At 44.7% G+C, this 24,345-nt stretch overlaps 1 protein-coding gene across 5 annotated transcripts in view; it reads right to left on the minus strand.

Annotated features, from left to right (window-relative positions):
* Positions 1-24,345, minus strand: part of PDXDC1 (pyridoxal dependent decarboxylase domain containing 1) — a 51,206-nt gene that overhangs the window by 6,841 nt on the left and 20,020 nt on the right. For all 5 annotated transcript variants that reach the window (XM_019468653.2, XM_019468654.2, XM_019468652.2 and 2 more), the window contains exons 5-16: positions 23,438-23,584; positions 21,872-22,061; positions 19,113-19,181; positions 18,211-18,289; positions 15,105-15,189; positions 14,220-14,268; positions 13,968-14,069; positions 13,037-13,162; positions 9,336-9,386; positions 4,245-4,308; positions 2,021-2,109; positions 979-1,084 (exon numbers count right to left, since the gene is read on the minus strand). In XM_019468653.2, the coding sequence (XP_019324198.2) occupies positions 979-1,084; positions 2,021-2,109; positions 4,245-4,308; positions 9,336-9,386; positions 13,037-13,162; positions 13,968-14,069; positions 14,220-14,268; positions 15,105-15,189; positions 18,211-18,289; positions 19,113-19,181; positions 21,872-22,061; positions 23,438-23,584 (1,157 nt within the window). The remainder of the gene's footprint in view (positions 1-978; positions 1,085-2,020; positions 2,110-4,244; positions 4,309-9,335; positions 9,387-13,036; positions 13,163-13,967; positions 14,070-14,219; positions 14,269-15,104; positions 15,190-18,210; positions 18,290-19,112; positions 19,182-21,871; positions 22,062-23,437; positions 23,585-24,345) is intronic.

Consider the following 24,345-nt stretch of genomic DNA (forward strand, 5'->3'; position numbering starts at 1 on the left):
CCCACATCTCCTGCCTACGAGCCTCGCTCCCCCGGGGGCCACACACCCCAGAGCCCCTCCTACTCCCCGACCTCTCCGTCCTACTCTCCCACCAGTCCTAACTATAGCCCCACGTCACCCAGCTACTCCCCAACTTTGAGATCTGGATGCCACCGGCCATCTTCATGATGGGCTTTTCTTGGCAGGACAGTTACCCACATTTCCCTATACTGAGGTCTTTGAGTAAATATCTTTCCAAAAATGTTGAAAACATTCCATGAAAAAACAGCAAACATTTTTTGAAAATCTTCATCTTGGAAAAAAAGACAATCAGATTTTTAATCTGATTTTTAAGACCTACTCCACTATGGCAAACACGAGTCCCCCTAAGACATTTCACACATGTGATCTGGTTTCAATCTTCACACGGCTACAGTGAGGCCACGGGAACAGCCCTGGAGGAGAAGCTCGCTAAAGATCCCACACATGTGAAGCGGCGACAGAAGTATATGCGCCCAAGACTTTCTGTCGCACAAGCCCACGCACCTGCCGCTATACCGCTTTCCCAAACACCTAAATGTGGAGGCCCTCAACCTTCTCTGGTCCACCCTAATCACCAGGGGAGCTTTAAAAAATAGAGACGCGTGGGCTCCATGCCCCATGGACCAGAATCCCCGGGGTGGGGCCCGGCCGCTGGCAGCTGGCGAAGCTCCACGGGTGAGTCTCACGTGAGGTGTGGCTGGAGAACCACGGAAGGGAAGACGAAGGGCCACAGGACGCCAAAACACAGGAACTCCAGTGACTTTAGAAGTCTACTTCTGGGAAGTTCTGCTGGAAAGCTCGTCTACCCAAATTTAGCCCCAAGGCAAAGAAAAAGCCTCTTCAAAGAAAAAGAGTATCACAAGGGAAAGGAAACCAGGCCACAGCGTGGACCTGAACAGACACGTCAGTGTTGCTCCCGGAACAAGGGAGGACAACCCGTGGAGAATGGCTGGTTACCTGCTGCTGTCATCAAGGGGCTGAACCGAATGCACACACCCTCCACTTCCAGGTCCATGACGGTGAGGCCGCTCGCAGGCACCAGCTGCTTCAGCTGCTCTCCCAGCTGCGGGGACACGGGCAGAGTGACGAGGGCCCACACGGAGGACTCCCAGCTCCCCCCACAGGCCCTCATGCGCTCAGCCCCAGACCCAAGAGACTCCCCGGGGCGAGGTTCCCTGAATCTTCTCATTCTCTTACTTACGGAAACTTCTTTTTTAAAGAGACTAAGTTTTATGTTTTTAATTACTAAAAAATACAAGTTCATTGTAGGCAAATCTAGGAAATATGGGTAAACCCAAAGAATAAGATAAAAATGACCCACAACGCATCAGTGACAATACCCACTGTTTACACGTTAATATACCCATCCTGTTCTATCTCTATATTTTCCGTCGCCGCGAAACGTTTCGTTCGACATGCTGTGTGGTAACCTGCATTTTTTCCTATAATCTGTGATGACCATTTCCTTTCTGCCGTATATGTCCAGCTACACGGTTTATTCCAGCTGTTTCGATATCACTGCACAAACGTATCCTAACTTCCTCATGAAGCCCGAGGCGGGGCAGGAGCCCGTTATGCTAGGACCGACACAGCTGTGGTGGACGCCCTGACACAAAAACCCCGGAGGCACAATTTCAGTGTCCCGAGGCAGCCACAGCACAGTGTGTTCGGTCCACACTGTCAGGTGCCCGGTGGTCAGGGGGCTCTGGCTCTCGGGCCTCCTGACATCGCTCCAGGCGCCCACCACAGCCGCGGTCCCCATCGTGCGGGTAGTCTGCGGCCTTACTACGTAGCAGCAAGGAGATGGTCACCGAGGCAGTGATTCTGCAAGGCCCTGCCGGAATTCGCGCGGCATGCCAAGCAGTGATGTGATCAGAAGCCCTGGAAGGAAGCCCAGTGCCTTTGCAGAAGCATCCTTCCTATGGGCCCGACTTCCCAGACACGTCCATGCATCACTCCATCTGGGATGCAGACGAGAGCACATGGCCCCCGTTCTTACCCAGCGGTTCAGGGCATCACAGGAATGTCTCTCCCGGCCGACCGTTGAAGGTGCCATGTTAGGCACCGGGACAGCTGTCGGCACTGGATCTGACACCAAAACACAGAAAAGAGGGTTCACCTTCCGGAAACACAGCTCCACACACGCTCCTCAAAGCCCCTTTCACTGAGCTCCCAACACTAACCCGGGAGAAAAGCCTCAAATACTACAGAAATCAAGTGCTGATGTCACAGGGAATGGATAGAAAAAAATGAGTACGTACATACAGTGTGTAGTGTTGTCCATCCTTAAAAAGGAAGGAAATTGTCCCGTGCTCAATATAGATGAAACGTGAAGGCGTTACATCAAGTGAAATAAGCCAGTTACACAAAGACTCACACTGTATGATTCCACTTCTCTGGGGACCCTAAGGTAGCCAGACTCAGAGACACAAAGTAGATGGTGGCTGCCAGGGGCTGGAGGGGAGTGTCTAAGGGGTGTGGAGTTTCAGTTTTGCAAGACGTACAAGTTCCGGAGGGCTGCTGAACAACCACGTGAATCTGTGCAGCATTACTTAACTGTACACATTTTACCACAAGTAAAAATTTTTGCATATGTTTATCTTACAGAAGGGTTTTTTTAGCTTTATTTTTAGAGAGACAGAGTGTGAGTAGGGGAGTGGCAGAGAGAGAGGGAGACACCGAATATGAAGCAGTCTCCAGGCTCCGTGCTGTCGGTACAGAGCCGGATGTGGGGCTCGAACTCATGAACCGGGAGATCATGACCTGAGCTGAAGTCGGATGCTTAACCGACTGAGCCACCCAGACGCCCACAGGAGGGGATTTAAGCTTCCACATTTTTTTTTCTCGGAGAAGATGTAACACCTGAATACTGTCTCACAAATAGAATTCTTAGTCTCATTTGGGAAGGTTTTCTTTAAAGGAACTTCCAGAGGAAATCAAGATGTAACACTGTAAGTTACCAGCTAGTCTATCAACCCCTATGCGAGGGAAGGCAGAGCACCTGAGAGCACCCCAAGCGGGCCTCACAACAGACTTCTCCTCCTTTCAAATGGCCAGGGCGCCTACTCCTGCCAGGCGGTGTGCTGGGCACGCCAGATATAAGGAAGTGTCATCTAGCTGTTTACATTCTACTGAAGAAATACCATAAAGAAAGAACTGAAATCACCATATATTGTTGTTGGTGCCATGAAAGAAGGCGGGGACTCCGATACAGTATGATGGAGGTGCCTTAGCATGGATAGGGAAGGCCTAAGGAGGTGCACCTAATGGAGACCTGAATGGTGATAGGGAGCCAGCCAGAAGAAGAGTGAAGGGAAATGTGCTCGAGGTAAAGGGAACAGCAAGTGCAAAGGTCTTGCTCTAGGAAAGGGCACAATATTCCAGAAACTCGGAGAAGACCAGTCTAAGTCACAATGATCGAGAGGAGAGGTGGCCTAAAAGGAAGTCAGAGAAGATGGCAAGGGCTGGACTCCATAGGCCTTACAAGGCCTGGTACTGAGCCTGGACCTTATTCACTAGAAATAGTAAGAAACTGAGGGTCTGGGCAGCCAAAGGGCGCGAATGGATTCCCTCATGTACTGCCCGGTCTGACCGCATGCAGAGAATGGTCTGGAATGGGGTATGTGCAGTACACAGAAGTGACAGATCAGTCGAGCGGGGACTGCGGCTGTCCGGGTGAGAAGTAACGGTGCCCTGGACTAGGCTGGTGGCGCTGGGGGCACCCTGTAAAAATAGATTTCTGGATCCTGGATCCAACCTCATGAATCAAAGTATCTAGGAAGTAGAGCCCCCAAATCTCTATTTTCTTTTCTTTCTTTTTTATGCTTAACATAGTTTACGTTTTAAATAATTTAAAATACAGTGTAAACATACATTAAAAACACTATGGCAAATGAGCGTGAAAACATGAGGTTATTTGTGTGTGTGTGTGTGTGTGTGTGCACACCCGTGCACGCATCCTGGTCTCTCTTCACTCATTCTAGCACTAGGTCTAGGGACTGGCATTTGGAAACCACTGGTTTGATCACAGGAAACTATCACTAACATGCTATTAAGGCACTTAGGACCAGAACTCTTGTGAAAATCATTAACATTTTCTGAAAAAATGATGACTGCAGATTTTAGCAGTCAAAATATTTTGGACTATCTATGTAACTTGAAATGATTTAAAATTCAAAGTCCTTAGACACAAATCCAAAATTATGCTTTTTAAAGTCACCTACCTGAGCCTGGTAATTCCTGGAAAAATCTGAACACCACTACCGGAGAGCTGAGCTCATCTTCCACCTGAAAAATACAATCTGATGTTACCAATTAACATTACATCCAACACCTGCAAAATGAAACAGTGAGTTTGAAAAGCAGGCTACAGATAGCATAGGTTCTTAGTAAACACGTAAAATTCAAAGGTTAATTTCAGTTGCTACAGAAATAGAAATCAAGGGTTTAGTAAAATTCCTAGAAATAATTATAAGCCGGTTCTGAGAACACATTCCTGGATTATGACATCTGACAGAGGTATACTGAAATTAAGGCAGGAGCAAACTGTAATAATAATAAACAGAGGCCTGCCATTAAAGATCAGTGAAGAGGAAAAAGAAGAACCAGAATCAGTGCTGGGAGAGTGGAAGCTTTCAACAACCTAGAAATTATGCTAACTTAAGCAGGACTGAAACTTTAAAAAAAAATTTTTTTTTAAATGCTTATTTATTTTTGAGACAGAGACAGAGTATGAGCAGGGGAGGGGCAGAGACAGAGGGAGACACAGAATCCGAAGCAGGCTCCAGGCTCTGAACTGTCAGCACAAGAGCCCCATGCGGGGCTCAAACCCACAAACTGTGAGATCATGACCTGAACCGAAGTCGGACGCTTAACCGACGGAGCCACCCAGGTACCCCTGAAACTTTTTATACAGTCACAAACAAAAAGAGGAAAACTCCTTTCTTCTCACTTTGTAAAACTCTCAGAACAGGATGTAAGTCCTACTGGTAATGAAGATAAACAGTCTAGAGCTGAGTCTAAGTATTTCCTAAATCACTGAAGTGGTACTTATATTAAGGACAGGCGTCCTTCATTAACTTCATTAATGACTAACTTCATTAGCAGATTTCATCACAGACGAAAACATTCACTGCATGAAGCCAAGCCAGCACTAAGTTAGTTCACGGACGCCATCGAACAGTGGAGCGACTCATCAGCTCCACTACGGGGTCAGGATACAAAGGGAACAGCAATGTTCTTGACAGAATATGGCACACAGGGACAGATGTCTAACCACTCAACAGTTCTAGTTATAAACCCTATTTTCCAAGGCTCTGCGTGTGATGTCTCCATAGTGGAAACGCTAACTTGCAAAGCCAGGAAGTAGCTGGCCCAAGGTCTGCGCTGTTAACCTCTGAACGGAACACAGGGATGTGATTTAGGCCAAGCAAGATGTGTATCAAATTTGCCACCTTATTAAGCTGATTGCTGTGTTACCTATCTATCATCTCCTTTAACTTTCATGTAAACATAAATCTATTAATGCTTTTTTTTTTCTCTTAGTACTTTTAACACTTGGAGAGCCTTAATATCTAAATAGAATGGAGTAAATCCAAGAAGCAAATAGAAACAAAAGCAATAAAATTCTATGCCCATTCCCCGGACCTCAGTCAGGATGAATGAAGCAGGATGATTTGAGTAACCAGACTTCTATATATAGTCTAATACAGTCTTGGTTTCTTATTTCTTTGAGCTCGGTGGACTCAAATGTCAGTGCATGAGAAATACTGTACATGGTTATAAACAGAGAATACATGGCAGACTGAAATGCGGGATTACATATACCAAAACCAAAAAAACCCCCAAAAAACCAAAAAACCCAACATAACCACTGCTAAGCTCACAAAAACAGTGAATCAAGAAAGAAAACAAAGAGTATCGTCAGCGGAGCAGGGGCTGGCGAGCGGGGAGCAGGGAGGGGAACCCGCTGTAACACCCAGGGTCTTCGGGCCCGTGTGCAGATGGTGGTGAGCGCACGTCATGCCAGGACCCCAAGGAGAAGAGGGGGAGAAAAGCTCAATCTGCCGACCAGCAAGAGGGCTTCCTGCGGCCTGAGGCTCCGTCTACACAGGGAGTAAAATGCACCAAAGAGCGAAACATCAGGTGTGCACTGCCATGGGCCGTACGTGCCATTTGGTGCAGGAGTCCCGAAGCTATGGAACTGACAGACGGACCTTCGCCCGTCACACATGAGAAAAACATGCAGGTCATAATGAAAAGTGAAGCACACACCCGGCAGCAGACGCAACAAGGGACAATCTGTGCTCCAAAAGGAAACATACTCTGACGACCGTGCTTAGAGAAATGAGGACCAGGAAGCATAAAAACAAAAATAAAAAAGGAAAGAAAAAGAAAAAAGGATGTCCAAAAAGGGAACAATGACTTAACAAGAGCTCAAGGGAACACGCTGGAAGGAGGCAGGTATCACTCAAAGTGAAAACACGGCCGACACAGATGAGAGGCTGCTCAGGTGCCAGGACAGGAGGCAGAGGCGGAAAGGAGGACAGGGGCTGAAGGAAGATGGACCCGTGACAATGTTCACTATGCTGGTGAGATCGGAGAAGGAGGTCATATATGAAAACGCAAACTGCACAGAATTTAAAAAAAAAAAAAAAAAAGACTCCTCAGGTTAAATGAGCACAAGTCCCAACCAAGCAGGATCTACACAGTCCTCACTCGGACACACCATGGCCACGGTCAAAGTAGCAGAAGCTGGAGAGCCTCAAGGACAGCAGAGACGTAAGTGCCGCACGGGGCTGAGGCTTGCAGGTGTGAGGGTGAGATACCCTATTTCCCCCTTAAGTGCGAGTGTGGGACGCAGCCCACGTGCCGCCGAGCTAGCAAAACAGCAGCCTCGGTGGCGGCTGCGGACAGGACCTACACTGACACACGGACAGAGGGGCTCCCCGCGGCCTCCCTGCGCCCCGGAGGCGGCCCCGGGCCCTGGTGAGCCGGGGAAGCGGGTCGGCGCTTCGGGCTTGAGAGGCTCCCCCAGGGCCGGCCGCCTACATGGGCAAGAAGGCCCCCGGGGAGCTTGCAGAAGGAGCCGCTGTGCACAGACGCGGCTAATCTCACACGCCCCGGGGTCAAGTCCTGGCTGTGCCACATACCACCGTGTGGCTCAGGACACGAGCACACCGCCACACAGAGACGGAAATAACACCGCTCTGCCACAGTGACGTCTCGAGAACCCGAGGACGCGGTATCTATGTAAGCACTACACAGATATTGTGGCGACAAAAGACATTTAATACTGACCTGTATTTTACGGTGCCTTACAATTTTCATGTTGCTTTCTCATACGTTATCTGATTCGCCCTTCGTCACGAGCCACTGAAGGACAAGTGCTAACTTCTGTGAACTGACCGGACACAGACTGGTCCGCCGGTTAAGAACACGGGCCTCGGAGTGTGAATCACAGCTCTATCCCATCCTAGCTGTGTGGCAGGAGCAAGTCACTTAACTTCTCTGTGCCTTAGTTTCCTCGCCAGTAAAGATGCGGCAGCCGCTGCAACCAATTCCCAGATCAGACTGACTTAGGCTCCAGTATCTATGCCAAGTACCCGGCACAGTACACAAAACCGTGAAACAAAAACAAGACAAAAGTCCCTGCCTCTACAAAGCTTTGACAAAGAAAAACAGACAATGAACAAATAGACGACTTCAGGTAGTAATAACTGCCACGAACAACAAAACCCAGGGGACAGAGTGAGGGGCGGTGGTAGGCCTGCTTTAGGCGGGATGGCCAGGGAAGACCTCTCTGAAGAGGGGGTACTTGAACGAACACCTCAAGGGTAAGAAAGCAGGCATGAAAAGAATTGAAGGGAACAGTGTTTGCAGGTAGAAGGAAGAGCAAATACGAAGGCGGCTGCTGTCAGGGTTAAATGAAGGAACGTGTGCGCTGGGTGCCATTTCACGAACAGCTGCTGTGATGACAGTTATTACTGGAGTCACGGTGCCTCACGGTGTTTGCCAGTTACTGTGTATCTACGGAGACGAGCATCCACGGGAAGGAGGGGTGGAGCAGGGCTCATGCCCGGACCGTGTACCGCCTTCCAAAGATGCTCCAAACCCACTGGTGATTAACTAGCACCAGCACAATCTCCCCGCCTGGAGAAGGACAGGGGGGCAGAGGGGACGTGAGGAGGAGCCCAAGTAGGCTCAGTGAGGGAGGGGAACAAGGTCCACAGGCCCAGCACCGCCTTGACTCCTGCCATCTTGCTCATGCTAGTCCACAGTTTGGGCTTCTCTGTTTACAACCAAAGGAGTCCAACCAACATACCTTAGCCGACAACTGAGCTCACAGGCTTAGGCAGCAAAGAAAATGACTCAATGTCATAGGGCGTCAGTGGTACGGCTGAAATTAGAACCCAAGTCTCCTGATTTACATTCATCCCTCCGCTTCTCCAATGGGCCACTCTCCTCTTCCAAGCTAGAACCTGGGTCATCTCAGGTCAACTGAAAAGGCTCCAAGCTCCTACTCAGAAGGCAACGGACAGCAGCGCCCCCCTCAGGCACTTAAAGCAAACCGTGCACTAAAATGGAATCAACTATATCAACTCGAACCCCAGAAAAACTTAAGTATTAGTTTTAAACTTAACTGCATCTTGCAGGATTGTCCAAGAAACACTCAGTGGCCTTATTTAAACTAGAATCTGACCTCTATTTCCTGAAATTCTAAAATATAACGAGGCAAAACATGAGAACATTCAAACATGAACTGATACTTCGTTATTAGCCCTGCTAAATCCTCACGTCCTGGGTCTAATAACTGCCCTTAAGCAGCAATGTCTGATAGATTCTGGTATATTTTAGGAGGATACTGGGGGAATAAAAAACAAGGCCACTTGATCTCTTCCTTATTCCCCAATCTGTGCAAATGAAAACTCTGGTGTCAGAAGGTTTCAGAAAAAGTTGCCCCAAACACTATGAGAGACAAAATGACTTTTCATTTCAGTAGTATGAATGTTCTAAAATCACTGGGCAGAGGAAGTCAACAGGGTTTGTTAGATTTTTGTGCAATTCTAAATTTTAACAGAACAAAACTACACACGATTATATGAAAAGCACCACAGGGATTCAGCATATGGTACAAATCTCTAGATTTGTGCTCTCTGTAGAGTTAGGTCATTGGTGCGTGAATCTGTTCCGAAGAATGTGGTTTTACTGGAGCTGTCACAATTTCACTGAGATGCACCCAATCTGGAGATCATTCCAAGTCACTGACGTTAAGTTATTAACTTCAAAAATGGATCAAATCATATATACTGTACCAAGATTTTGATGTGGTTCACTTTCTTCAAACTCTCTTGTAACCGTTGACTCTGCAAAAAAGACAAAAAATAGCTTCTAATTTTTATAATTTCATTAGATTATATGTATTTATTTAATAATTACTTAGGTTATAATTTCATTAGATTAATGATATCCATTAGATTGACACAACATATCGAAACATGGTTTCCATGATGGTTTTTGCAGGCCCGCAGACAAAGATCTCAGGCCGATAAAGCCATCTGTCACTCGATGGCTCCTGAGTTAGGGTGCCAATTCTTGCTTTTCCAGAACCGAAATATTCCCTGATGATTTCAGTTGAAAGTTACATTTGGGGCTTCCAGAAAAGCGGTTTCTAATGAGACGTATGTGAATTTGTCGTACTAGCAACATAAGCCATTCACTCGTTCAAAAACTGAGTAACTGGCAACAAAAGCAAAAAGAAACCAGTGGGACCACATCAAACTGAAAAGGTTCTGCACGGCAAAGGAAGCTATCAACAAAATGAAAAGGCAGCCTACTGAATGGGAGGACAAATTTGCAGATAGTTTATCTGATAAGGGGATTAATATCCAAAATATATATAACGCAAGCAAAAAAACCCAAAATCTGATTTAAAAAATGGGCAGAAGACATGAACAGACTTTTCTCCAAAGAAGACATCCAGATGGCCAACAGGTACATGAAAAGATGCTCAACATCACTCATCATCAGGGAAACACAAATCAATCACACAAAGAGATATCACCTCACACCTGTGAGAATGGCTGAAAAGAAATAACAAATGTTGGTGAGGATGTGGAGAAAAGGGAACCCTTGTACCCTGTTGGTAGGAATGCAAACTGGTACAGCCACTATGGAAAACCAGTATGGAGGCTCCCCCAAAAATAAAAAATAGAACTACCCTATGATTCAGCAATTCTACTTCTGGGTATTCATCCAAAGAAAGCAAAAACACCAATTTGAAAAGTTATCTGCACCCTCACGATCATGACAGCATTTTTTTACAAGTGCCAAGATAAACAAACAACCTAAGTGTCCATCAATGGCTGAAAAAAAGAAAATATACGGCATGTAACATACATACACCATGAAATATTATTCACCATAAAAAAGGAATAAAATCTTGCCATCTGTGACAATGGTATGATTTCACTAACATGTGGGATCTAAAACAAAACAAAACAAAACATGCAACTCATAAATACGCAGAGCAGATTGGTGGTTGCCAGAGGCAGGGGTTGGGAGCTGGGAGAAATGGGTAATAAAGGTGACTTAAGTTTTTTTTTTTAATGTTGTTTATTTTTACAAGGAGAGAGAGAGAGGCAGAGAGAGAAAGAGCACAAGTGGGGAGGGGCAGAGAAAGAGGGACACACAGAATCCAAAGCAGGCTCCAGGCTCTGAGCTGTCAGCACAGAGCCTGACGTGGGACCTGAATCCACGAACCGTGAGATCATGACCTGAGCTGAAGTCCAACGCTCAACCAACTGAGCCACCCAGGCGCCCCAAGGTGGTTTAAAGATACAAATTTCCAGGGGCACCTGGCTGCCTCAGTTGGTAGAGTGGGCGACTCAATCTCAGGGTTGTGACTTCAAGTCCCACACTGGGTGTGGAGCCTACTTAAAATAAAACATTCTGTAATGATGTATAGTGATGTGGGTTAACTAGACTTGTACTTGTGGCAATCATTTCCCAATATATGCAAATATTGAATCATTATGCCGTATACCTGACACTAATATGTTAATTATAGCTCAAAAAACCCCACCCAAACTACTGAGTGCACATGTGTGCCAGGCATAGTACCTGATTCTGGGGAAGGAAAAGAAAAGGTAAGTGAGAGAACACAGCATTATTACGACTATTTGGAACACGAGGTCTGGAATAACCAAACCGGAGTTCAATACCCCACTTGTAGGACGATGAGTTAAGTTCATCTGCCACTTACTAGCTATGACCTTGGGCAAGTCATTTAGCCTCTCTGGGCTTCAGGTCCCTCAGTTATAAGACGGGGAGGGCAGCAGCTATCTGACAGGGTGGTTATGGCAAGCGCCGGGAAGGGGTCTCTGGAGGGCAGCATGCACATGAGGACTTCCGTCCTCACCGTTCTAGAAGCGTCCCAGCCCCAGACCTCTCATCACTGCCACGGGGATAAAAGAAGGTGTACTTCAGGGGTTCGGGGTTCATCCTTCCAACGCTTACTGAGTGTGGGACGCTGGACAACCCCTCATGAACAATACTTATTGGTGTGTTATCAGCGGACTTTCCACCCCGGCGGGGTTCAAATGAGGCGGTGCGTGCGCAGAGCACCGAGGTGGCTACAGAGAAAATGAGTCCTCATGGCCTCCCCGGAGGATGAAGACGACGATGATGATGATGAAGGGAGGAAGCGGAGGAGGAGGAGGAGCCTGACTTCCGCCCCCAGGGAACCCGGCACCTGGTGACAGCCGCAGGGACTACATTTCCCTGCAGTTCCCACTACAGGGTCAGCGACAGGATGTCACTGAGGTCCTCGGCAGGACTGCGAACCGCTCCCATGTGCCTGCAGGCAGACAGAGCTGCGGCGGCCTTGAGGGTTTGCCAGAGAATGTCTCATTTATCTCCCTGCCCTCTGGACGCCAAAGCGAATTGAAGGGCTCTCCCCCAAGGGCCCGAACCTTCCCCAAAGCGACTAAGTTACCGGGGCAATAAAGGCCTCTCCTTCCGAACAACCAAACTTCAACATGGGAGCCGACGGCCCAGTGAGGAAACTTTTCAGAAATGTGCTTTGGAAACATAATGACACAGACCTCAACATTACCTCATGTGACAATGAAACTACTTCCTTCAGAATGTCCCTATTGCATCAGAAACTAGCGTCAGGAGGAACCATCCTGGCATGATGAACCAAAAGGCAGCTGCCACAGCAACACAAAAACACGGATTTTTCCTCACTATAAAAATGACACTTGAGGAAGTACCGATTCCACAGAACACGTTGCAGACCAAGGTTTATTCTTAAACCCATCCGCATGTGACCAGGCAACACTCCAAGAGCTTCGCATGCACAAGCTCATGAAGGCCTAACCATCTTTCACATCACCCCTGTCTCCCAGGTAAGCGAACGGACTTACAGAGAGGCGACGCCATGCTTTCAGACTCAGGTAGGACGCAGCTCGCAAACTGCATAAATGGGACCTCTTCTTTGCTTTCTAAACTGTAGCATAATTATATATATACTTTCACAATTAGAACACCTCATACAGAAGGAGAGTTAGAACCATCTCTAGAGCCTTGCCATTTGGGAGCCCAAGACAGCTGGTATCAAAAATACGCAGGCAATCCATCACCACCCCTAAGGCCGCCATATTTCCTTCCCCCTTCAAGAGACAGCCGGCTGGGGGCCATGTTAACTACCCTCCTCCAGCCCCCTTTTGCTCCTTCTCCGCTCCTTGGCTCTCATCCTATCACTTCTTTCCTCATCCTACAATGACACAAGCAATCATCTAATCTGATTTCATCCGGCCACTAACGATGGGACACCCCAGCAGTCTCCCCCAGAACTTCCAACGGCAAATGTGCACTTCAGGTCTGCTTGCTTAGGAGATGCGAAATCCAGACAACACGGTATTGGATGATGAGTAAGGAACGAGGCAGTTTTCTGTCTCTGCCTTCACCATGGAGTATCTGTGACTCATTTAAATTGCAGGTTTCTACTCACCAGCTGGCAGGCGTGCTTAATCCTCTCCACAATCCCATCAAGCCCCAAGTACTGTAACGACAGCCACAGCGGCAGGGCACGGAGCTTGTCTGCTGGCTTGTTTGATGTAAGACCGGCAACCAAAGTCTGAAAAAGCCAATATGGGTTTATTAACCGAAGCCGATGAAGTCACACAGTTGACGTAACTGGTTGGCATATTCCCATGCACTTTGTATGCGTCAGATGCTACGCCAGGCACCTGGCTTACACTAAACATCGTTTGTCTAACAGTCTTGTGAGGGGAGTATTCTAGCCAGCCTAGCACCGAGACCTGGCTTTCAAGGGTTCATGGCTAAGGTGTGGCAAAGCCAGGAGGAGAATCCAGATGGGCCAGAGCTCTCAGGCCCCCAAGAGGTAGCCCCTTCCACGGCTGTTCTGAGTGTCCTCAAACACCTGGCCGTTATCGACCTAGAAAGACGTTAACTGTTTTAGTAAGAATCACTGAACCGATCCACTATCAAGAACCACTTAAAAAAAATATGTATTAAAACCTTCTAGACAATGGGGATCAAGAGCTTTAACTACTCTCAATACTAACGGCGCTTCAGGGAGCCTATTCTAAGGAAGTAATTTGAAATACAGAATGATGCTCACTATGTTAGTAACAAAGTTTGGAAACAAAGGAAGATTAAATTGTAGTATTTAAAAGGCAGAATATTACAGAGTCATAAAAGGTCATAAAAAGTTCTTTGTACACACGGAGGCAAAGGGAGAGAACAGAATAAATGTATTCAGTACAGTTCCACTTGTGTTAAGAACAGGGTTTTTTTGATAAAAAAAAGTCACAGAAATAGCATCAAGGATATTTCGACTTTTTCCGTATTTTGCTCCCAGACTCCATGCTGCCTATTAGCCTCTCCCCACTCCCTCCCAGTGAGAGTGAGCTTATTACCAAGGCAGGATCGTCGTGTTTATAAAGGGTGACTGCAGGGACGGCCGGCAAACCCAGCCATGGGCCCGGAGTCAATGTCATGCTGTCACACTTGGTTGCAGCCTAACGAAGAAAACAAGGTTTTGTTACAGACCATCAGAGTACACGAAACCCAGCACCCCCCTCAATTCATAAAAATCATGGGAAGTCATCAGGGATTAGGTCATTGTAATTCCTTCTTAAAAACACAGTATTTAGTAAATCATAACATACCAACACTGACGAGGAGACATAACCTAGGGCCAATGTTGCCAGATTCACACTGGAAGAAAAAACCACAACACTAATTATTAATTGCTGCTTATTCCCTACGTACACTTAAAAAAAAAAAAAAAAGAGGTGCTGTTCCAATCTGACATTTAAGTGTCTTTCAGCTGGGTGCTCAGCTTTTAAAACAACAAGAGAAAATGTGGTGTGTACAAATTTCGGCAAAACCTTGAAAATGCACTTTATGTGTCTTATGTCTCGTTTTCTATCTTTCGTAGCTATTAGTTTCCTGTCATCACTCTTTGCCAGAGAGATCAAATGAAAACCCGGCCCGCATGGCCTGCTGAGTACGGACCACCGTGGCTGCCGGGTATCCTCCCCTAGGTCCTTCTGGGGAACCACCCCCATCTCATCTATCAGACCACAGCCTCGGGTGGACGAGACGCCACCATCTGCTCCAGGGGTGGGCAAATGACCCGAACCGCAGGCGAGTTACAATTCCCTGGCCACGGCAATTGGCTCAGTAGGAGGCGTTTGTCGGGACTTATGACCCTCAGAACACAAACGGGAAAGCAAACTGGAGCCACTGCAACTATTCTGTACCAAAATAGGAAAATGTTATCTATAGATGGAGGCAACGTGGAGAAAATCAGGCCAAGTGGGGGTGGGGGGAGGGGAAGGGGGGCGGAGATGGTGGCTCATTGTTATGGGAGCCAATACAATCTCTTCTCGCTGACACCACTTTGGGTTATTTTGTCATCTTTACTACGCAACCGAAAGAGCCCTTCGCGATAATGATAATCGTTACAACAAAGAGCCTGGACAGACGGCCACTCTTTCACAAGCACTGGGTGCAGGCCCAACACGGAGCCACCCTCGCCCTGCACTCACCCCTCCACGTGCAGCCATATGCCATACTGCTCGCAGAGTTCTTTCAAACGCCCAATCTTATCTGTGTGCCCTACTGCCGCGGTTCCTAGGATAAAACACACAAAAAACGATACTGAAAGGAATACTTTGAGCCCTTACGGCAGGATAAAAGCTTATAAATACGTTATCTAAGAAGGAAGTAACACTGTATCTGTTTTATTGAGATTGTGTATGTGAGCTGGCTTAAAACCAACTGTTACAAGTTGATCATTCAAGGTCTGAAGCATGCACATTCTCCATTTTATGTATCTATAAAATCAGGCTTGTTAATTTTGTTACTTAAAATCTCCATATACTTGTTTTCCATCCACTTAATGTTGTTTCTGGGGAAACATTAAAGTCTCTCACCAAGATTGTGGGTTTGTCAATTTATACTTGTAGCCTATCTATTTTTCCTTTAGTCTTCCTTTATACATTTCAGATATGCTCATAAGCTTTCTTAGTTACTGTGCCTTAGCGGATTACACGAATTTTAATTAGCGTGGAGTCTACCTTATCTCACACTAACACCACTATAGATAGTACTTTCATTCTGTCACCATTTGCCCAAGATACCCTTTTCCATGTTTGCTTTTTGTCATTTCTAGGTTATTAATGGTTTTTATTTAAAAAAATGTTTTTAACGTTTATTTATTTTTGACAGAAAGAGAGAGAGAGAGAGAGAGAGAGAGAGAGAGTGAGAGAGAACAAGCACGAGCAGGGGAGGTGCAGAGAGAGGGAGAAACAGAATCTGAAGCAGGCTCCAGGCTCCGAGCTGTCAGCACAAAGACTTCGGCGGGGCTCGAACCCATGAACCGTGAGATCACAACCTGAGCCGTAAGTCAGATGCTTAACCGACTGAGCCATCCAGGGGCCCCACTGGGTTGTTAATTTTTTAATTAACCACCATTAAAAAAAAATGTTTATTTTTGAGACATCGTGAGTCAGAGAGCCGGGGAGGGGCAGAGAGAGGGAGACAGGATCCCAAGCAGGATTCCAAGCAGGCTCCGTGCTGACAGCAGAGAGACTGGTATGGGGCCCAAACTCACAAACTGTGAGATCCTGACCTGAGCCTAAGTTGACGCTTAATCGACTGGGCCACCCAGGTACCCCTGGGTTATTTTAATTTAGGTGTGTCCATTATACACAGAGATAAACTTGTGGGTTTTTTTTAAACCTAGTATGAAAAGTCCTTTGTTTTAAAACAGAACACGCATTTTGAAGTTGGTTTAAACATACTGAACACTTTAACCCGCCCCTTGTTAAGTATGTATACACTACAGGTTGGGTAGGGAAGTCCCTCTTCACAGAGCATGAGGAAAACCTGAATTCGTGCATTCTCCTGACCGTCTTAAACTTCCAGTTAGCAGAACCCCACCCAGTAAGCTTCCAAATCCCAACCAACTGCCTCAAGAGACACAACCGATGCAAGTGGTCCTTTTGCAGGGTTTGGGTCTATAAACCATTTAGAGCTGATTTTTGTATAGACAGTGAGGAAGAGTGAAGGTTCAGTTTTTTTTTTTTTTTTTTTTTTCCATATGGGTATTTACTTGTTCCAAGACCACTGGTGGAAAAGACCCACCTTTTTCCCTTGAAATAACTTGGCATCTTTGTAAAAAGCCAAGTGACCATATACATGTAAGTCTATTTTTTTTTTAATTTTTATTTTTTAACGTTTATTTATTTTTGAGAGACAGAGCACAAGCAGAGCAGGGGCAAACAGAGGGGGAGACACAGAATCCGAAGCAGGATCCAGACTCTGAGCTGTCAGCATAGAGCTTGATGCAGGGCTTGAACCCACAAACTATGATGTGAGATGACGACCTGAGCTGAAGTCGGATGGTCAAGTGACTGAGCCACCCAGATGCCCCCATGTGAGTCTATTTCTAAACTCTATTCTCTTCAATTATTCCCACACTTTCCTGGTTATCTGTAGCTTTATAGTAAGTGTAAAAATCAGAGAGCCTATGTCTTCGAATTTTATTTTTTCAAAATTATTTTGGCTATTCTCACATCCTCTGTATTTCCACATAAATTTTAGAATCCGCTAATCAATTTCTATAAGAAATTGTAGCCTGCCGAGATTTTGATAGGGATTCATCTATAGAATCTATAGATTGGAGAAATTAGACTTTCTAATATTGAGTCTTCCAACCTAAGCATATGGCATACCATTCCATTTATTTGGGTTTTCTTGAATTTCTCTTAGCATTATTTTGTAGTTTTCAGTGTACAGATCTTGCATATACTTTGGGTTTTTTTGTGTTTTTTTTTAATGTTTATTTATTTTTGAGAGAGAGACACACACACACACAAACAGAGTGCTAGCAGGGGAGGGGCAGAGACAGAGGAGACACAAAATCCGCAGCAGGCTCCAGGCTCCGAGCTGTCAGCACAGAACCCGACGCGGGGCTCGAACTCACAGACCGCGAGATCATGACCTGAGCCGAAGTCGGACGCCCAACCGACTGAGCCACCCAGGCGCCCCTGTGACTGGCATTTTTAATTCAATTTCAACTGTACATTGCTGGTACACAGAAATCCTGCACTCCAGATCAATTTGCTTGTTAGTGCCAAAGGCCTTTCTTTAGTTTCCTTAGGACTTTCTACCTATATAATCATGCCGTCTGCAAGTAAAAACAGTTTATTCTTTCTAACAGGTGTTGTCACAATGATTTTTCTTGCCTGATGCCTCAGACTTCAAGTATAATGCTGAATTCGATAATGGGAAGCTGAGCAGAAAGCGGGAGCTGAACTGCTGCATGCGAGGTGGGCCTTCAAGCGTGACATTTTAAGATGCGATTCAGGAAGGAAGCACATGCAAGAGAAGTACTGACAACCTAAATGAAAAAGCATACACACCAACAGAGTAAATCCCCAACAAACCAACAACTGAAGGGGATGCGAGGAGCCGAGTGCCGTGTTCTAATTCTCACCACGATGCTGACACAAACTACCTTAAACACGAGGCAGACAAACATTTCTCAAAACTCAGGGTTTTTTTGTCTGTTTGTTTTTTGTTTTTTAGGCTACGTACCCTGTCTTTCTCTTATACATCCAAATGGGAGATTCCGTTCACGATACCTACCGGCATTCGCTACAAGCAAAAGGGGCAGTTTTCCTCGTTCTACATCCTCTTTAATCAGTTTCTCCAAGAAGGCAACATCCTAGATTGAAAGGCAAATCACAGTAACATGAAGCAACGGGCATACAGCTGTACAATAAGAACTTATAACTTTCAACAAAGGACTCTCAAAATAACCACACAAATAAAATTCTTATTCTTGACCATTTTTCCATTTTACCTAATCAGGGAGATGAAAATCAAATCGTTTCCCTTGAAGACTAACTACAAAAAACAGTTAAATGAGATTCAAGTCAAAAACTGTACACATACAGGATGAATGTTTCTCTAGTTTTAAACACTAAGGTTTAAAGAAAATGTTCTCTCAAGTCCCCATATGTACCCAAAAATCTATCTTTGATATTACTCACTGACGTATCTGAACCAGATAATCAAGGTACCTTGGAAAAAGAAACACAGGACCCTAAAACCTATCCTTTTTGCCTCTGTCTTCAGTATGGGAAGGCCTAAAAATACGCAGAATCCAATTCCAATCCCACATTACAATAAAGAACCTCATTTTCTAAATCTGCCCATTCACAAATCCAGGCAACAGTGACAACCTTTGAAAGGATGAACTTTAGAAGAAATGTATGGCGCTCATCTGGACTCCCATGTTTCTACTTCAATCAGGTGATACAGTAATGACAAGATTCCTGAGGAGGCAGGGGCTCCTGACCTATATGCCATCCAGCCCTCGCGGACTTTCAAACCCAGAAGCGTGGGTTAAGCAATGGGAAGATACAAGCAATAAACGAATAAACTAATAATTATGTGGAGGCCAGCAAACAGCACCTCAGTTGAAAGGAAGACACCGTTTCAAAACACAATTCTGTATTATCTTACAAACCGAAGAGAGAACTCACCATCTGGTGCTGGGATCCAAACATAGTGTTACAGGGCACGCGGCACAGGCAGGGGAAGGGCAAGCCGAGCTGCCAGAAGAAACACACAATTCTGTAATCAAGATCCTTGTCACCATCCACTTATGTCCCCTAAAGACTGTGGCACCAAGACAAGTCACAATTACTCTTTTTAAACAATCTCGCTTGTTAGGAATTCCTAATATTATAAATATGTGTTAAAGTATATCTAGAAAGTCAAGCTAAAATTTCTAGCAGCTGAGGTTCTTATAAGAAGACACAGACAATGTAAAATTCTGAGTCAGCTAAATGGGTAACTATCTTTGTTATATTCTAGAATATAACAAAAAATAAAATCACTTTTCCAAACTAAGGAACAACCAAGCTTTGAGCATTTTGGGAGATAATTTAGGATCCTTCCTCTGAGCATTAGTGGTAAATAACACCAGCTAAAGGCATTCAAAGAACAGGATCTTATTTATGGATCCACCCACTCTTAACAAGCAACAAATATGGATTAGCAGATGTACACTTCTTAAAAGGAGTGAAGTCAGTGTTATGAATGGAGATAGTAACTGTCAAATACATCTTATATTCTTTATTTTCAGCTTTGAGGAATTTTGAGGAATTTTGAGGAATTGAGGAATTTTGAGGAATTTTTGAGGAATTTTTAAACAGTTGCAGCATATCGTTCTGTAACTAAGACTTGGTAGCACCATTTAGAGACCAAACATTTAACGAACACTTTATGCACACCTTCTCCCTCCTTAAAAATTCTTCTTTTAAATTATGAGGAAAGGAAACCCGAGTAAAACACACATTAAAAAAAAAAAAGAAATTAAAAGTGAAAATGTCCTCCCACCCCATAAGCCAACAATTAGCTACTGTTAGTATAAAACGTTCTAAACATTTTCTAAGTATTCATATATATTTTTTTAGGTATGAAAAATATACATTTTTTAAAAAAGTAAGCTTTATGGGGTGCTCGGGTGGCTCAGTCGATTAAGCGTCCAACTTTGGCTCAAGCCATGATCTCACGGTTTGTGAGTCTGAGTCCCACGTCGGGTTCTGTGCTGACAGCTCAGAGCCTGGAGCCTGTTTCGGATTCTGTGTCTCCCTCGCTCTCTGCCCCTCCCCCACTCGCACTCTGTCTCTCTCTCTCTCAAAAATAAACATTAAAAAAAAGTAAAAATAACAAGTAAAGTAAGCTCAATGCCCAACATGCGGCTCGAACTCACAACCTCAAGATGAAAAGTCAGTTGCATGCCCTTCTGACTGAGTCAGCCAGGTGCACCCCTGCCCCCCATACAGCTTTTGAAGACGGGACTGCTGGGACAAGGCAGCTGTGGGTCTAGAAGAACTTGGCCTGTAGTAGGTACTCAGTAAGTAATTTGTTCCAGGTTTCTGTAAGGACACTGTAAATCTCTTCATTCTGTACACACTCAAAAAGAGGACGTCATTTCCTGCTGCCAGTGACCACAGCTCAAAATCAGCTGAAGTCCCTGAGTTTCCCCCACCGATCTCCACAGGACTCCTTCATCTTACAAAAGATAAACCCTCACAGGGCCCCTGGCGGCTCAGTTGGTTAAGCGTCTGACCCTTGATTTCCGCTCAGGTCACGATCTTATGGTCCGTGGGTTTGAGCCCTGGTTGGGCTCCATGCTGACAGCGCTGAGCCTGCTTTGAATTCTCTCTCTCACCCTCTCTCTCTGCCCTTCCTCCGCTTACCCTGTCCTGTGCTCGCTCACTCTCTCACTCTCTCAATAAAAGAACAAAACAAAAAACACCCAAAAACAAAACTAAAACATTCTCGGCCAAGAGGCTGAACGTTTTTTTTGTAGCCCCTTAATTGGGCTACATGTCAATGAGCGTAATGACGTCCCATGAGTGTCAAAAACGGTAATGCTCTTTGATCTAGTAATTCTAGACAGACTCTGAAAATCTATCTAAGGAATATAATCTAGAAAGTACTTTCTAAATATAGAAATTTCTAAATAAAGAAAAAGCTATATGCACAAAAATGTCCCTAACACTATGCAAAGAGCACTTCCTGAAAATGGTCACAGAAAACAAAAGAATGCAAATGCTCTAACTGTCCAAAAGGGAAACAGTTGGCTAAAACACTATACAGTGACTTGAATGACTATTATGAAGATATTAAAAATAAACTGTACTTTGAAGAACTGTTAAAACAGGATATGCACGGGGCGCCTGGGTGGCGCAGTCGGTTAAGCGTCCGACTTCAGCCAGGTCAGATCTCGCGGTCCGTGAGTTCGAGCCCCGCGTCAGGCTCTGGGCTGATGGCTCGGAGCCTGGAGCCTGTTTCCGATTCTGTGTCTCCCTCTCTCTCTGCCCCTCCCCCGTTCATGCTCTGTCTCTCTCTGTCCCAAAAATAAATAAAAAACGTTGAAAAAAAAAAAAAAAAAAAAAAAAAAAAAACAGGATATGCACCTGTTATAACACTAAGTGAAAAAAGCCAAACATAACCTTGTAAAAACACATCTACACTCTCTGATTAAAATCTGGGGAAGAAAAATGTTAACTGTGGTTGCCTTTGGGCAACTAAACAATATATATACGTACACACCTCTGAAAATTCATTAATATCTATTTACATATTTTCTTATATTGACAAAACAAGCACATTGTTTCTTTTCATTTGAAAAGAACTACGGCTAAAGAAATGGGCCTATGCACTTTACAAAGTTCCAGAACAGAGAGGAACACAATTTCTTTCACATGTCCACCTTATCCCATATTACCTGATTACAAAGGTACTGGCCCAGGCCAGGCCTAGCAGCAGCACTAAGGTATATAACAGGCTTCTTGTTATACAGCACGTTGAAGCCGTCCACTACGAAGTCTTCGTAACAAGAGTGAAGAGCAAGCCTACAGATCTTTGCCAGTCCTTCTCTTTCCTCCTCGTGGAAATAAGCGCAGCCGTTTTCATACCTGTGAAGAGACAGCCATCTCTCGGTGTGTTATTGTCTCTGGTAAGAGACAGTTTTACATCCTAATTTTAGTCTTGGGAGTAATTCTTTTCTTAATCTAGGACTTTTCACCTAGAGCACCCAAAGGAGATAGGGAGAGCCCTCATACTAGATGGCTGACCACACCTCAACAGCTGGAGGTTATAAAGAATGGAGGCAATCATCCTTTGTCCATACTCCAAAAAGAGCAGAAACTATGAAAAAAAGCAGCAGAGAATAGGAGTCCCTTAGATACAAAAAGGCCAGAGATCACGGTTTCAGCTTACTCTACAAGAAGGCCAGCACTGGATAACGCAGGCAAGGTCCTTAGCAGTTTCAGTCCAAAAACATTCCAAGTAAAGAAAAAGGCGAAAGCTGCTAGTCAGCCTAACTTTTGCTTTTACTATTGTCTGCCTGGGGCAAATTATTCTTCTCAATCTTCCAGAAAAGTAAGGAGAGAGAATTTCAATTACGGGTGGCAGATTTTTATTAGAAGAAAATCTCTCCTTTGCGATTCAGTTAGGCAAACTTAAACTCTTGCTTGGCCAAGCTGTTTTCCAACATCTGAAAGGGAGTCTGTCAAGTTAAATTTTCCAGTGTTAGGCAAACATTCCTTTTCCTTAAAAGCAACAGCATAGTGGCACCTGGGTGGCTCAGTCGGTTAAGCACCCGACTTCGGCTCAGGTCGTGATCTCACGGTTTGTGAGGTTCAAGCCCCACTTTGGATCCTGTGTCTCCCTCTTTCTGCCCGTTCCCCCTCTCCCTTCTCCCCTCCAAAAATAAACAAACATTAAAAAAAAAAAGCAACAGCATAAACCCCAAAATACCACTGGTCCTGTGTCTTCTACTGAATCCTTATGTGCTATAACTCCTTAATAATGGCAACATTATCACAGCATAAAGCGTGATATTTCGCACAGCATAAAGCGTTCAATTTCATAACACATACTCAACTTCCTCATGGCAGCATTTTCCTTCTACTAAAGGAGAAGCTAATCCTTTGATTAAAAATACCTGCGACCACTTTCCTGCTCTTCCTTCTATAGACAAGTGGCAAGTAGGAATCCTAAAAATAAAAATAAGTAACTGCTGACATTATCCAAAATGTATGTGCTTATGTTCTCGGCTTTTGACATAAGCTAGTTCACTCATTTATTCCTCCTAACCATGCCATAAAACAGATACTGACGTTACCCCCATTTAACAGCTGGGGAAACTGAGGCACATAGATTTTTTTTTTTTTTTTTTTTTTTTTTTTTTTAAATGCAAGCCTTCCAAGAGGGAGGGGAAAAGGCCTACATGAACTCAGGCAGCAGAGCTCCAGGAAACAGTCTGTACCCAACTCATATATGTCCTTACCTGAAAATCCTGCACAGCCATAAAGTAGTGTCTGACAGTATCCTAGTTGTGAGTTTTCTAAGCTTCTCTTTGTCCAGAGTTGAAATATAAGCTCCCAGACTATGCCCCAACAAAGCTATATGACCTTGTTCTCCAATATTCTGGATTCTGTTAATCAAAATCATATTAAAAAGTGTTAGTCAAAATACGAATAAAGGAGTAAGACAAAACCTAGAGATATGGCATTTCTACAGAAATCTGTCAGACTTGAAATCCACCTAATGGCCTAGAAGGCAGAAATCCAGATAAGTTTAGAAAATTCAATGCGTAAAAAGTAATGATGATCTAAGGAAGATTTTATTGAATATCTACTACATATACAAACTGTGAATAGTTTTATCCCCCATTTTTTAAAAAAACAAATGCCTGCTATAAGAACGCGTGTAGAGCTGAGACAAAATGTGCAGAAATTAATTTTTTTAAAGAATCATTAGATGAAGTCAATTCCCTGCATTCAACAGCTACTTAAAACAGTACAGCAAATTCAAGGGAACCAGGTATGTTTTATGTATCATTAAAATGGATGGAATACCGTCCCTTATAAAAAGTAACTGTAAATCAGTAAGAAAAAGACCAAAAAAATTAGACAGGATACTGGGCAAAGGAGATAGTTCATAGCAAAGGAAATATAAATGGTTTTTAAAACATATAAAAAAAGCCACTTAACCTGATTCATGAGAAAAATGCAAACTCAAATTATGCTGAAATACCATTTCTCACCTTGCAGACTGGCAATGGTCCTTAAGTCTACAAACAGCCTTGCAGGCAAAGGTGTGGGGAAAGAGCTATTCTCACGTACTGCTGGTGGGACTGTAACCTGGCCTAATTCCATGGAGGGACACTCGGCAGGAGCTACCCAAATTACAGAC

The sequence above is a fragment of the Panthera pardus genome, unplaced genomic scaffold (genome assembly GCF_024362965.1).
Source record: "Panthera pardus isolate Hobbes unplaced genomic scaffold, ASM2436296v1 HiC_scaffold_5, whole genome shotgun sequence".
Lineage (NCBI taxonomy): Eukaryota > Metazoa > Chordata > Mammalia > Carnivora > Felidae > Panthera > Panthera pardus.